The following is a 14,273-nucleotide window of genomic DNA, read 5'->3' on the forward strand; positions in this document are numbered from 1 at the left end:
CAGATGAAGTTCACTTATCCTCTGTAAATTACCCGAATGACTTTCTATAACAATGTCACGTTTACTCACACCAGCCGTAAAATGTTCGTGTATTAAAGCAGCAACCTTTTCACTGGTAGAATATTATGAGTCCTCGCATCGGCGGTTCTTTCTGAAGGTAACATTAATCTCAAACCTTCAATACTGTTTTTCATGTTAAATCTTTCACGTGCCGACCTAAACGCCTTAACATGCGGATTATGATTATCAAGCATCTTCTTCAAGAGCTCAACAGTGGTATGCCTTAAATCCCCTTTAGATCCATATGTTCTATTTATTTGTTTTTTTCTTCTTTATTTTAAAAGTTTTCTTTAGCTGTGAGAATAAATACTTTTATTCTGAAGGTGCTATCATTTTCTATATGGTATAGATTTCTTCTTTTTATGCTCTTAGTCCTTATTTTCTCTGGGTCTTTTATAAGTTGCATTGTACTGTTTGTGTGTGTTATCCTGGATCCCCAAGTCATTAATAATATTTCTCATGTTTCTTAACCATAGGAGCTAAACAAAGAGTTATCTAGAAAACTTGAAGCACAGACCAAAAGGTTAGAGCTTCTAACAGCACATAAGATGGCCATAGAAAATGTTTCGCCTGAAAAGCAGCAGCCGGATTCTCATGTTGTTCAAGAGAGAACACTGATTGCAGATGAAGGCGATGAGGTACTCTCTATCTCTATCTCTGTGTGTTCAGATATTTAAACTTCAGTCTGAGAAGGACTACAGACTAATGACATCACTCTCTCTTAAGGTGGTCGAAAGGGTTCTAGGATGGATTATGAAGATGTTCCCAGGAGGACCTTCGAAAAGAAGGACAAGCAAGCTTCTCTAATGCGTGGCTCGCTCAGTCTTGACCCTTATTGCCATTCTGTATATCCCGGGCACAACCATGGATTGCTTCTTCTCCTTTAGTTTTGGAAGAAGCTCATTTTGGTTATTTTGATCCTAAATTTTGGATTTCATTGGATTGAGCAAAAATGGTATAGTGAGAGACATCTTGAAGAGTTCCAAATGGATAGAGACACGGAAGCACAAACAGAGAGAGAGAGAGCTGTTATATGAGTTAGTTTTTACTGTTTTGGACTGAATTTTGTAATTGTTGATTGATTATATAGCCAAGTTAAAAGTATTCCTCGCCAAAATATAATTTACCAACAAAAAAAAAAGAACTTGCATGGTTTTGGATATTATTATTATTTTTTAAAGAGATACCATTATCATTATAACATGAGAGAGCGCTGCTTCTCAAAGGAGAATACAATGTGGAAAAATAAAAGAAATTGTGTACGTTTAAACCGACTGGAAGTTTGAAAACCAAAGATGGTGATAAGTGTCTTGTGGTGATTGCGCTGGAGTAGACTTGTCTTCATTGTCAAGTCCTAAGAGACGTCTTCTTAGGATTAGTTGAATTTGTTTGCGGATGGAGTGCTCTGTTCGGAAGTTTGTTGAGTGGAGCCTGGCATTCCTTTCCGCCCAGATAGTGTAAGAGAGCCTGAAAGAGAATCTTACAGATGATATTAAGTTTCCTGGTCGAAGTTGGTGACTTGATCCAATCGAGGAATCCAACAAATGTATTCGATTGCGGGGGATCAAATGAGCAAAGAAGTCCAGCCATAGTACTTTGGAGAAGGGACATTGAAAGAAGAGGTGGTCCCTTGATTCCTCTCCCGAAGGGCACAAGAGGCAAGCTGACGGAACCTGCAAATTCCAGCTCCTCAGTCTGTCCCTCGTTGTGAGCCTATTCAAAACTGTGAGCCAAGACAGAAAAGCCATTTTTGGTATGTTCTCCTTGAACCAGATCTGAGTATTCCATGGAACCGATGGACCTGCAGGATGTAGATGCCTCCAAGTTTTCATTGCTGAGAAATTTACTTGAGGCTGATCTGGAGTGAGCTTCCAAGAGAAAATGTCTTCTCCTTGATCCGAAGTAGGTGGTGAATGAGCTTGAATGCACAATCTAAGTAGCTGAACTGCATGATTCCTTCCCCTCGGTAGAATCCAACCCCCATTGCAAACAACCCCAACTACGGGAGAATATAGACCAATGCCTGTGATACGAGGACCAAGCTCTCCAACAACCTCTAGGAGAGAGCCTAGTCCTGTCCAATTATCGTGCCAGAAGAGGGAGTCACGACCAGTAACAATCTCACAGTGAACATAGGGTCTTGCTATCTCTCTTAGCTTAACCAACCGCCGCCAAATCCAACTTCCCGTAGTTCTGAAATCGACGGTCCATAAGCTCCTTCCCCTAATCAAGTGTTTTCTCACCCACAAGACCCAGAGAGACCCAGCCTGTGCGAAGATCAGCCATATCAGCTTCAACCCGAAAATCTGATTCCAATCCACAAGCCTCTTCAACCCCAGACCCCCCGAAGACTTAGGAGAACAGACAACCTCCCAAGAGACTTTAGCTCCTCGAGCTGAGTCAGCGACTCCTTTCCACAAAAAAGCGCTACAGATCTGTTCCAGTTCCTCCAAGCAATTGTTTGGGAGAAGGAAGATATCCAAGCAATTGTTTGGGAGAAGGAAGATATCCAAGCAATTGTTTGGATATTATCTTCTCGTTTAAATGGAAGACTTGATTAAACTAAATGTGCCTTTGATAATTCCCCATGCGCAAAAGAGGTATTCATATAAGTATATGTATGGTCATATATTTGTACAAAAGGATTATTATTATATTGTTTATTTATGAAACAGAAGTGTTTACCATGAGTTCATTTTGGCGATTGATTTCCCACTTATAAAGAGACTGATAAAAAGAGTATATGAGCCACCCACCAACAAGAGGAAATATATGAGTCATATTATAAAAGATGGTATTTATATCACACATTTCATAATAACTCTTAGGTTTTTATATTCAACAACATTATCTATATTTGATGGATTTTTTTGATTGGTAATGATAACCTAATCTAAACCTTTAAAACGTTTAGAAGTCATGATGGATTACTATACTTAATCTTAAGTGACCAATCAGAATTGAATAAGTGGTCAATACAAAGAAGATGTACATTAAATTTTAAGTTGTTACCATAACGCATAACACTATTGTTTTCGATTTTGTTATTCTAAAAATACGTTATACGTGCAATCGATTCAACCTCATAATTTCGACAACATAACCTAATTTATTCGTTGTCGGCGCCCATCGTAAAACCTTTCTTTTGTCCTTTTTTTCTTTACTCTATTCTAATATTTTCTCTCAGGAAACCATTAGTGAGAGCATCACATCAAACGCAAACTAAACTCTTCTTAATAAATTTACAATAAAAGCAATCAATGTTTTTTTTTAAATATAAATATTAGGATCTCCACATGGAAATATATGCTATAACATATTGTCCATATAAATGTATGTAGATTCGATTATTATTTTTTTTAATTTAATTTATTTTTTTTATACATGAAATCGTGAATCCTATTTTTTAATGTACTTCGATTATTATATCAAAAACTTGTTAAAAATAGAAAACTGTTTTTTTTTGTTTGGTTTTTCAGAAAAGCAAAACTAATTTGTAATTTTAATATTATAAAATTTTCATTTCATTGGTTATGTGTTTTTTTGTTGTTGTTTGTTTGCATGCAGAAATGAATATTCAGAAGTGAAATTTGAAGTGTTGGTGCGACTTTCATTAGAGAGCATCGCAAGATGCAGTTCAGTGCGGAATGAATGGAAACTTTTGTTCGATTCGGACTTGTTCCAAGACCAATTCATCTCACGCAACGCTTCCTCAGTCTCAAGGTCAATCATCCAAACCAGACCTCACAAACTGACACTTGAAATCGTTGGTCATCATGCATGCAAAATATGGAAACTTGCTTCTTCTCCTGGATCATTAGTGAGTTTTTTTTTGTCGAAACCACAATCTGGAAACTACTAGTCTTAGCTTGTACCGATGGATTGGTGTTGCTTTACGTACAAGCTAGCGATGGAACTCCTATGTATTACGTTGGTAATCCTTTGTTTCAAGAATGGTTTCAAATACCTCTTTGTGAACATAACTACGTACACTCCGCAATATGTTGAGGGATTACGACAACGTGCGTTTCAGCGACAGTGGACTGGTTACAAAGATGCAAGGTGGTACTGCATGTCTTTAGTTACAAGGTTGTGTGGTTGATAAAGTCGATTTTGCGATTTACTCATCTCATACAGGGATGTGGGAAGTTAAAAATGGGGTGACTTGTCTTCATTCTGCCTTCTGGTTTGGTCGTCACAAATCCATTGCATTGAATGGGATTCTTCATTGGCTTTCCAACCTCACCGGTTCTTTTGTAGCTCACCGGTTCTTATGTAGCTTACATCTTCATCGGATGTCATGAAGATGCGTGTCACATCATATATTTCCCTGACAGTGGAAAAGATTATGAGTTAATTACCGCGTTTTCGGAGAACCGTCACGACCTCGGAAGGGTCTATTGTTTACTTTAACGAGTATGGTGGTAATGGAAACCGCACATTACGGATTTGGAAGCTGGTCAAGTACACTGAAATTGGTCCGAAGGCGTGGCAGCTCTTTTGGGAAGTCAAGTTGGTGTCTTTGACCGAGATAGGTATCGGTTATTTCCCGGTGGTGATGCATCCTTTAAACTGTGAGATCATATACTTGAGATCATCCTTACGGTGGTGTTGTTTAACTTGAGGACTAAAGTGTTTAGTCTTCACAAGGAAACTGAAGACGCTCGTAAGTGTATGGATGGTTGCGTCTTGAGTTTTAACAGTTTCAGCCAGTATATGGAGAACATTTCTAATTACTTTCTCCCATCGTTTCAAGGTGGTTCTAACCATCTCCTTGCTTCACACTTTGTTTTCCCTCGTTGGCTGCCGTCTTCTTGATTTGTGTAATCTGTTTTTTAAGTTTTAATCAAATTTCAAATGTGAATGTTTTACTGTTCTGTGATGTAACAAAGTACTAGTCATATTCTTGTATTAGTAATATACAATTTATCATGCTCGAGCCCTTTGAGAAAAATATAATTTACCAAAATAAAATCATGTATGGTTTAAGATCTACTCTTTTTATATTGAAGAACTGATATTAAACTATTACAGTATATGTATAATGTGATTTAGATATTTATAAAATTAGAAATGTTTATTACAGTATATGTATGATATGATTTAGATGTTTATATTTTATAATTACGATATTTTTATTAATAATATGTATAGTATTAACATTAATTTTGACAAAATTATATGAAAAGCCATTGACTTTAAGAACAAAATAAAGTTGTTTTTTAAAATTAAAAAAGCTTACTCATGAAAAGTTAACTTTTAATAGTCAAACAATTTTTTAAAAGCTTTTAATAGTATCTCTTTGACTCTTTGTAGTCAAACAAACATATATTTCTTTCTTTAAAATATCTATATGATATTTCATATAGAAATATATCTTCATAAAATTATTTTCCAGTTATTACAGTCTTTTTTTTGACCTAATGATTTCCGAGTTACGGTTCTATAAATAATTGTAACCTAATTTTCTTTAAACCCCACAATATCAATAATATCATCTATTTTGTTTTCTGCTGCCGCCCAGTATAACAGCCTCTTTTGTACTTTTTGTCTTCTCTCTTTCCCAACGAAATCAGGTATGACTCAAAAATTTTCTTTTTTTCGTTACCATTACAGCGAGCATTCAATATTTGGATATAGATCTATCAAACTCTTCTCACTATCTAAACCGACCATTCAATATATATATATATATATATTATTTGGATATAGATCTCTCTATTTCGCAGGAAAAAAAAAATATATCGTATATTGTATAATCTCTTTTCATGTATTTATTTGCAGTTTTGGTTGTTTGTTCGTTTAATTATTATCTCTCAACGTGTTTCAATTTCTATAATAGAAAAAGCATTTTCTTTTTTGGTTATTAGTTATATGTTGTTTGTTTGCAGAAATGAATATTCCTGAAGTGGCGTTTGTTGTCTTGGTGCGACTTCCTTTGAAAAGCATTGCAAGATTCAGATCAGTGTGCAAAGAATGGAAAGATTTGATCGATTCAGACTTCTTCAGAGATCAATTCATCTCTCGCAACTCATCTTCTTCAATCTCGTGGTCAATCATTCAGATGCAACCTTACAAACTGACACTTGAAATCATGGGTCATCATGGATGCAAAACATGGGGACTTGCTCGTTCTCTGGGATCTTTCATGAGTTTCTTTGTCGAGACAGCAATCAAGAAGCTACTAGTCTTGGCTTGCACCGATGGATTGGTCTTGCTTTACGCAGAAGCTACCGATGGAACTCCTATGTATTACGTTGGAAACCCTTTGTTTCAAGAGTGGTTTCCAGTCCCTTTCCCTCCTTTCCTCTCTTTGGAAGATCTTGAGAGATTACGGCTGCATGAGCGTTTCCGCGACACTGGATTGGTTACCAAGATGCAGAGTGGTATCGTTGTGAGTTACAAGGTTGTGTTGTTGATGACTCACGGTCGTACTAAAGTCGATTTTGCGATCTACTCATCTGATACAGCGAAATGGGAAAATCGAAATGTGACTTGTCCTAAGTATCATTGGTTGTTTAGATTTAGTCACCGCAAGTCCATTGCTTTGAATGGGATGCTTCACTGGTTTTCAAATATCAGCGTTTGTTTTATGGCCTATGATTTCTATGAAGGTAACGTTGATGATGGGTGTCATATCATATCTTTCCCTGATAGAGGAAAAGATGATGAGATACGGCGTTTTAGGAGAAGCTTTACAACCTCGGAAGGGTCGATTGTGTATTTCAACGAGTTTCGTGAAAATGAAAACCGCACGTTACGGGTTTGGAGGCTGGTCAAGTACACTGATGGCCCTGAGGAGGCGTGGCAGCTCTTATGGGAAGTCAGCTTGGTTTCAATGATCGACTTGTTAGGTATCGATTATTTCCCGGTGGTGATGCATCCTTTGAACTCTGAGATCATCTACTTGTGGAGCAGGAACAAGAAAGGTATGGTCTTGTTTAACTTGAGGACACTAGTGTTGAGTCTTCACAAGGAAAACGAAGACGATGGCAAGTGTAGGGATGGTTGCCTATTAAGTTTTAACAGATGTAGCGAGTTTATGGAGAACATCTGTGGCTACTTTTTCCCATGGTCTAATTACGCTGGTTTTAACAATCTCATCTTTTCACAGTATGTTCTCCCTCGTTGGTTGCACCGGCTCCCTCGTCCTCCACCTACTTAGTGTGTAGCTATGTTTTGAGTGTATTATTAATACAATTTTTCATGCATCCTCTAAGACAAACATTTGCGCCATTATGTAAGTATGGTGATTCACAGGTGTTTTAGTAGCACAAAATAAGCTAACCATTAAAGTTTTAGTGAAATGAGGATGTTTAATTGTTTATATATATATATATATATATTATACACTACAAAATTTATCTTATATAGTTACTAAAAATTTTGTAGCAACAATCGCAAATTTGCTACAAATTTGTCACTGAAAAATATGTAGCCAACTGCTACTAATTGCTACATTTTTCTGTAACTATTAGTTACAAATTACGTTAGAAAAATCGGTAACTTGTGACTAATTTCCTCACAAAATCTTTAAAATTACTTGTCATAAATTTGTTACAAATTATCACAGATTATCTATAGAATGTAATAGCATTATTTTTTTGCTATATGATTTTAATTGAATAGAATTTGTATATTTGACCCCTGTTTTACAAAAATTATTTAATTGGAATTATATATGTAAAGTATGAAGAACATTCATTGCACAAAACATATTTTACTTACATAGTTACAGTACATACAATAAATAACTAATTTCTGTAATCTAAAGTTTTGGAAGAATAACACCATCATCCTTAACAGCCTTTCTTACTTGTAGTGAATCCAATCTTTTCAGCTGCTCATTGTGCTTCTAATACTTTTGAAAGTCTTCAACAAACTGCATAGTTTCCACACACACACATTTATTCATGATACTGGAACTAAGATTGAAAGAGTTTTACTTACAATGGTGAATTGAGTTGGAGAACTAGAGCTGGAAAAGAAAAAAAAGAAACACATCAAGCAGAATATATTTTGTACATAGATATTAGATATATATTTTGGTTAGACAAACACAAATAATGGCTCAATGTCCCATAGAACTCAGACTGAAGCTTTAGAATCAGATTCACTATAATAATCTCACTCACAGTGGACTATAATAATCGCTCCTGTCACACACTGGTCTTGATGCTTATGAGTATCGTGGCAATCCTCTTCACAAAGACACAACATTTCTATTGGATTTCTGATATGAAAACAGTTAAAAAAAGGTAAAAAGTTGGAGGATGAAAGAATAAACTGACGACAATACTCGTAGTTGCATCTGTAATCAGTGTGTTAACATAGTGCAAAGGGCTAGTCCATCACATTGCCAGTGGTGTTTAATCTCATTAGGCTCCGAGCAAACAGATGCTAGTGGTGAAGATCTGTTCACAAAGCCACTCAAGATCTTCATAATATGAAGTATCAACAATTAAATCGACTCTCCTAATCCCCAACTAAGTTACTCCAATCACTAACTAACTCTAGAAACCAAAACCAAGAACAGAACGATGCAGAGCTTTGGCTGTGGTAATTGATCACAATGGGGAGAAAGATTCTCCACCTTACCAAAAAAAACGAATATCAAACTCACCACAAGAAGCCACCAGCGTCCTTCATCGCTCATATTCGATGCCACAACACCAGCTGCTCCAAAAGACCCTAGAGACATCCACAAAAGCATGACCACTGTGAAAGCATGCGCCACCATTATCACCTTAGGAAGTCCCCAAACTAATTTCAGCGCTTTCCGCAGAACCAGCATCGTGAGGGGAAGTCTACACATGAACAACTCAAATCATCAAGACTTGATAACAATGATAAGTGTTACCAAGTTAACCATATTGGTTCAATAATATTTATAACCATGCACGCACCTGTCAATAAGTGAAATAACATGCAAGAACTGCAACAGAGCTCCGACGGCAAATGCACCCCCCCAGAAGAACTGTCTGCACCAGAAACATAGTACACTAACTACAGTTAGATAGGTAGTTAAGATGTGAACATAAACTTTCATCATCTCATTGGCGTAAGAGCAAAGAAGAATTTACCAAACCCAACTAATAAAGACTCCAATCCCACCATCAACAGCATAAAGAGGCCAGTAGTCCTCGGTGAGCCCTTTATGATTCTCCAAGAGACCTATCGATGTTTAACCTATTTGATATTCTAAACTTATTGAGTCCAAGCAGCACGAGCACAAATCCCTAAAAACCATGTGATCACAAAGATGGCTGACCATAATACATCATGCCAGTGGCGAGACTCACGCACAATGGCTCTGTTTCCATCTCCACTCCTTCGACTCCGCTGAAGACTCTGCAAATCACAAACCAAGAAAACATTGGTTGCTAAGTAAGTAAGTACACGTGGACGACTCTTAGACAGTACAATGCAAATACATAATCTTGATCAAACTCACACAAAGGCACAAGTCTCATATTCAAAAAAAAAAAAAGAATCAAAATTTGTTAACAACCCGTGATTAAAATTAGAAAACCAAAGTAGCCAACCGCTCTTAACATGATAAGTAAGAAACAAATCCAAGATGTGAGTTCATCAAGATCCCCACCCCACTTGTAAAAGGAAAGATTTTATGAAACAAAATGGTCTATAAAGCAAAACCCACAAAGTGATTTCTCAAATCCTACACAAACAGATTCGTGCCCAGATCGAAATTGAGAAAAATGGAGAATTTGGTCGGCCAAGGAGATGGAGGCGTAACCAGAGGAAGGAGAAACACTGTTAGTGGAGTCACTCATGAATAAAAAAATATTCACAAACCAGAACCAAATTTCATAGAAGCATCTTTGAAACAGGAGGAGTTTCCGCCGCCGTCGAACCAGTACGGATCCGCCGAGTTGCACTTCCACCACCAATCTGTAAAACAATCGAACAAGAAAAAGATTCATCTTGGTTGACAAATTTTTTTTTCAATATTTTAGTAAATTAAGAAAGTAAATATCTATCTATATATACATTTTTTGAAGTTCTACCGTTTTGTTTATTTACAATTTTATTTTTACAAAATTGATCCTTAAAAAAAAAATTGCACAAACAAACAATAATTAAAATGGAAAATAAAAATTGATGATATTCCCTCCAAAATATTCCCGTTTTTGCTATGAAATCTTCTTGATACGATTTGTATACAAACAAAGAAAACCATATACAGATCATATCATGCTAACAATAATTACTCGATTGAATTTGAATAGTATAGAAACTCTTCATTACTCAGCATTGACATACCTAAACAACCGATTATTGGTATAATTTCCTAAGATAATGAAAACAATTATGACGAGTATATGCAACATAATCTATATTTCCTAATATCGATTGAATACTTTTAACCTCCAGCTAATTACTACACTTAAACTCTTATCCATGGCATCTTACTTATTTTCATTCAAGATCTTATATTTTATTCCTTAATTGTAGTACTTTAAACGATTCTATACTTTCTCAACAAGATTTCTCCGATTCACTCAATAAAATCTCTAACCAGTTTTTAACCCTCTATAAATACGGATGCATTCCAACTCTATTCATCATCAAATACCAAATCAACTTTCTTAAGTATATGTTTTTTTCCTAGGTTTTACTAATACTTGCTAATCTTATTGAAAACTCATAAACACATGCAAAATCTTCACCCTCATTCAAGAGTAAAGAAGAGGATATTGTTGCGACATCTAATCATTCGTCCACACGCAAATGAAGTAAAGCAATTATGGACAAGAACAATAACGTACTAAGAATGAGAAGAAGATTAAAGAAGTGAAGACTAAGGAGGAAAATAAGAATGGTTGATCTTCTCCTAAGTTGCTATATTGACAATATCTTTGGTTTGTATGGTTGGTTATACTATTTTCCTCTTCTTTTTTCTCCTCTCTATTGCATTGGTATTTTAATTTAGGTAGCATTGTTATACATATGTATAGTCTTAACACCAAATTATTTTGTATTTCATAGGTTCATGGATTTGACATGATGATCATTGAATGAAATCAATATGTAATTGTATAAACTTATAAAAAAAAATTTATACATATATTTGTCATGTGGTGTGATAAGGGTCAATCCATAGGTTTTAAAAATATTTTCTTATATAATATTTATCTATTTTTTGTAGGAATTATCTATGTATTTATATCACATATTATTTGTTCTAAAAAATCCAACTAAAATTATACAATCAATAATAATGAAACATATTTCAACTAAAATTATAGAATTTAAATATTAGTCCAATACAAAAAAATACAATCCAAATAAAATTACAGAATCTAAATATTAATCAAAATCAACTAAAACAAACACAACAAATACAATATACATTTTTCTTAACATTATTAAAAACATAATCCCGCGGTGTACCGCGAGTTAAAATCTAGTTTTTTAATTGTTTTAATAACTTTTACTATAATGTGTGCTAACATATTGTGTCGTGTGCAGTTGTGCTATAATAATTTGTAGCAAATTTGCTTCAATTTATGTTTTTACTCTTTGTAATTTTATAACTACGTTTAGTAACTAATTAGCTAGAAATCTATTACCTAAATTTCTGTTACCAATCTATAATAATTTGTAATTAATATTTGTTATTATTTTTATATGATCACAATTTTGTAGTGTATATATATATTTATATTTTTTTTCTTTTTTTGTCAACCAAACATTTAATTAGAAAATACATCTAAAGTTGTTCAAATCGGAGGATAAGAGTTTACAAAAGAAAAATTTAGAAACTAAAATTCTCGAAAATCGAGCAAAACAGTTTGCCCTCGTATTTGACGTACGCGGGATGCTGTTAAGAGTGAAAGAAAAGAAAGATGTTCTGATCAAATTGAATTCGTCCAACAGATTGGAAAAAGCTGGCAATCTGCACCATCGCGACTAGCTCTGCACAATTCGTCTCAAAACGTTGACAGTCAAAACCACCAACAATGATAGACTCCATATCCTAGCCAAAGCTTGTAACTCCAAGTGTAGGGGCAAGGGCTACGTAGATGATACCATGCTCCCAGGAGTAACATCTTATCCTCACTATTGCAATACCACCAACTCAAACCCACAAAAGGATTGAAGCTTTTCAGGATCCATCAATCTGACATCAAAAAGAAGGATCTCGAGCCTATAAGGTTGACGAAGGATCTAGGGATCCCGCGGAGAAGGACTTGAATCCCTCCCAAAGTATCTTATCATTAGCCGCCTGATTAAAACTTAGTTTTCAAATTTATTAATTCATATAATTGCGACATGTGTCAAAATATTATCGATATAGTTGACACATATGAATAGAAAAATATTTAATAATTACATGAAAATTACAATTAATTAATATTTTTGAAAAGTATATAAAACCAAAAGTAATCTATTATATGACTAATTCTAATAGGAAAGTTATCTATTAAAGTATTAATTTTAATAAGAAAATATGTGCAATAAATTAGAAAATTATGTGCAACTTAATTGCAATTATTATTTATCTATAGATATAAAATTAACATTTTTATATTCTCCTTCCTTCACATCAACATCCACCCAAGCAATACATATATATTTTGCATCAAAAAATTATTTTAAATATTTTTTCATTACATATGTATTACTTATAAATTAATAATAATAATAAATAAATTAAAAACAAATAAGTAAGGTAATTAAATTTTAAAATAATAAAAACAATAATTTAGTGTGGTACTGTCGTGAGTTACAATGTTATGTGGTTCATCGCTCAGGATGATGCTAAAGTCGATTTTGCGATTTACTCATGTGATACATACAAGGATATGGGAAGTTAAAAATGGGGTGACTTGACTTCATTCTGCCTTATGGTTTGGTCATCACAAGTCCATTGCTTTGAATGGGATTCTTCATTGGCTATCCAACCTCACGGGTTCTTTTGTAGCTTACAATTTCTATGGATGTCATGAAGATGTGTGTCACATCATATATTTCCCTGCCAGTGGAAAAGATTATGAGGTACCGCGTTTTCGGAGAACCATCACGACCTCGGAAGGGTCTATTGTTTACTTCAACGAGTATTGTGGTAATGGAAACCGCACATTACGGATTTGGAGGCTGGTCAAGTACACTGAAATTGGTCCTAAGGCGTGGCAGCTCTTTTGGGAAGTCAAGTTGGTGTCTTTGACCAAGCTAGGTATCAGTTATTTCTCGGTGGTGATGCATCCTTTAAACTGTGAGATCATATACTTGTGGAGCAGAAACAAGAAAGGTATGTTGTTGTTTAACTTGAGGACTAAAGTGTTTAGTCTACACAAGGAAACTGACGACGCTCGTAAGTGTATGGATGGTTGCATATTGAGTTTTAACAGTTGCAGGGAGTATATGGAGAACGTTTCTAATTACTTTCTCCCTTCGTTTCAAGGTGGTTCTAACCATCTCCTTGCTTCACAGTTTGTTCTCCCTCGTTGGCTGCACTATCTCCCCCGTCCGAAGCCTTCTTGATTTGTGTATTTGAGTTTCAATCAGATTTCAAAAACTGAAAAAAAAAATGTGGATGTTATACTGTTCTGTGATGTAAGTATGTAACCAAGTACCAATCATAATCTTGAACTAGTAATATTCAATTATCATGCTCCAGCCTTTGAGACAAATACTTGCACACCACTAAGTAAATTGTAAATATAATTTACCAAAACAAAATCGTGCATGGTTTTAGATCTTCTCTTTTTATATTGAGGAATTGATATTAAACTATTATATGTATGATATGTGATTTAGATATTTATAAAAGTAGAAATGTTTATATTGTATAATTATGATATTTTATTAGTAACATTTATATAGTTATCATTAATTTTTGACAAAATTTAAGAATAAAATAATTTTTCTTATTAAAAATCAGAAAAGCCTACTCATGTAAAGTTAAATTTTAATAGTCAAACAAGCTTTGTAGTCAAACAAACACATATATCCAAAAAGATATCTTTCTTTCTTTGGAATATTTATATTATATATTATATAGAAGTAAATCTTCATAAAAAAATAATTTCCAGTTAATTACAATCTTTTTCTTTTTTCTTAAATGAATAACAAAAAAAAAGACAAAAGTAAAAAGCTATAATGAAATGTACTTTATGTTGAGTGACCTCATAGTACTTGATATACAAAGATGTATAAACATAATAATTTCTGAGTTACGATTCTAT

The 14,273-nt window shown here is 34.4% G+C and overlaps 2 protein-coding genes, 1 long non-coding RNA gene and 1 pseudogene across 10 annotated transcripts; 3 read left to right on the forward strand and 1 right to left on the reverse strand.

Annotated features, from left to right (window-relative positions):
* LOC109126232 lies at positions 609-4,878 on the forward strand (annotated as a pseudogene).
* Positions 5,565-7,225, forward strand: LOC104789289 (putative F-box protein At3g23950). The gene is made up of 2 exons (XM_010515015.1): positions 5,565-5,636; positions 5,952-7,225. Exon 2 carries the CDS (start codon positions 5,954-5,956, stop codon positions 7,223-7,225), a length of 1,272 nt encoding a protein of 423 aa, XP_010513317.1. The 5' UTR covers positions 5,565-5,636; positions 5,952-5,953.
* LOC104707408 lies at positions 7,750-10,029 on the reverse strand. Of its 8 annotated transcripts, none has more exons than XR_002032793.1 (7): positions 9,332-10,029; positions 9,144-9,249; positions 8,967-9,041; positions 8,684-8,867; positions 8,352-8,474; positions 8,196-8,261; positions 7,750-8,038 (listed from the first exon to the last, which is right to left on the reverse strand). It is a non-coding gene; the product is annotated as an uncharacterized LOC104707408 (long non-coding RNA). The 8 variants fall into 8 exon arrangements; XR_002032792.1 differs by having other exon boundaries at positions 7,750-7,942; positions 8,011-8,038; positions 8,196-8,474; XR_002032786.1 differs by having other exon boundaries at positions 7,750-8,474; positions 9,332-9,411; positions 9,877-10,029.
* LOC104707417 (putative F-box protein At3g23950) lies at positions 12,822-13,569 on the forward strand. Its single transcript, XM_010423766.1, has 2 exons — positions 12,822-12,897; positions 13,010-13,569. Exons 1-2 carry the CDS (start codon positions 12,822-12,824, stop codon positions 13,567-13,569), a joined length of 636 nt encoding a protein of 211 aa, XP_010422068.1.

The sequence above is a fragment of the Camelina sativa genome, chromosome 1 (genome assembly GCF_000633955.1).
Source record: "Camelina sativa cultivar DH55 chromosome 1, Cs, whole genome shotgun sequence".
Classification (NCBI taxonomy): Eukaryota; Viridiplantae; Streptophyta; class Magnoliopsida; order Brassicales; family Brassicaceae; genus Camelina; species Camelina sativa.

Coding starts and splice junctions, on each gene's coding strand:
- LOC104707417 (XM_010423766.1), top strand. CDS start 12,822: ATGTGGTTCATCGCTCAGGATGATGCTAAAGTCGATTTTGCGATTTAC. Junction 12,898..13,009: donor TACATACAAGGATATGGGAA/GTTAAAAATGGG, acceptor GTTCTTTTGTAG/CTTACAATTTCTATGGATGT.
- LOC104789289 (XM_010515015.1), top strand. CDS start 5,954: ATGAATATTCCTGAAGTGGCGTTTGTTGTCTTGGTGCGACTTCCTTTG.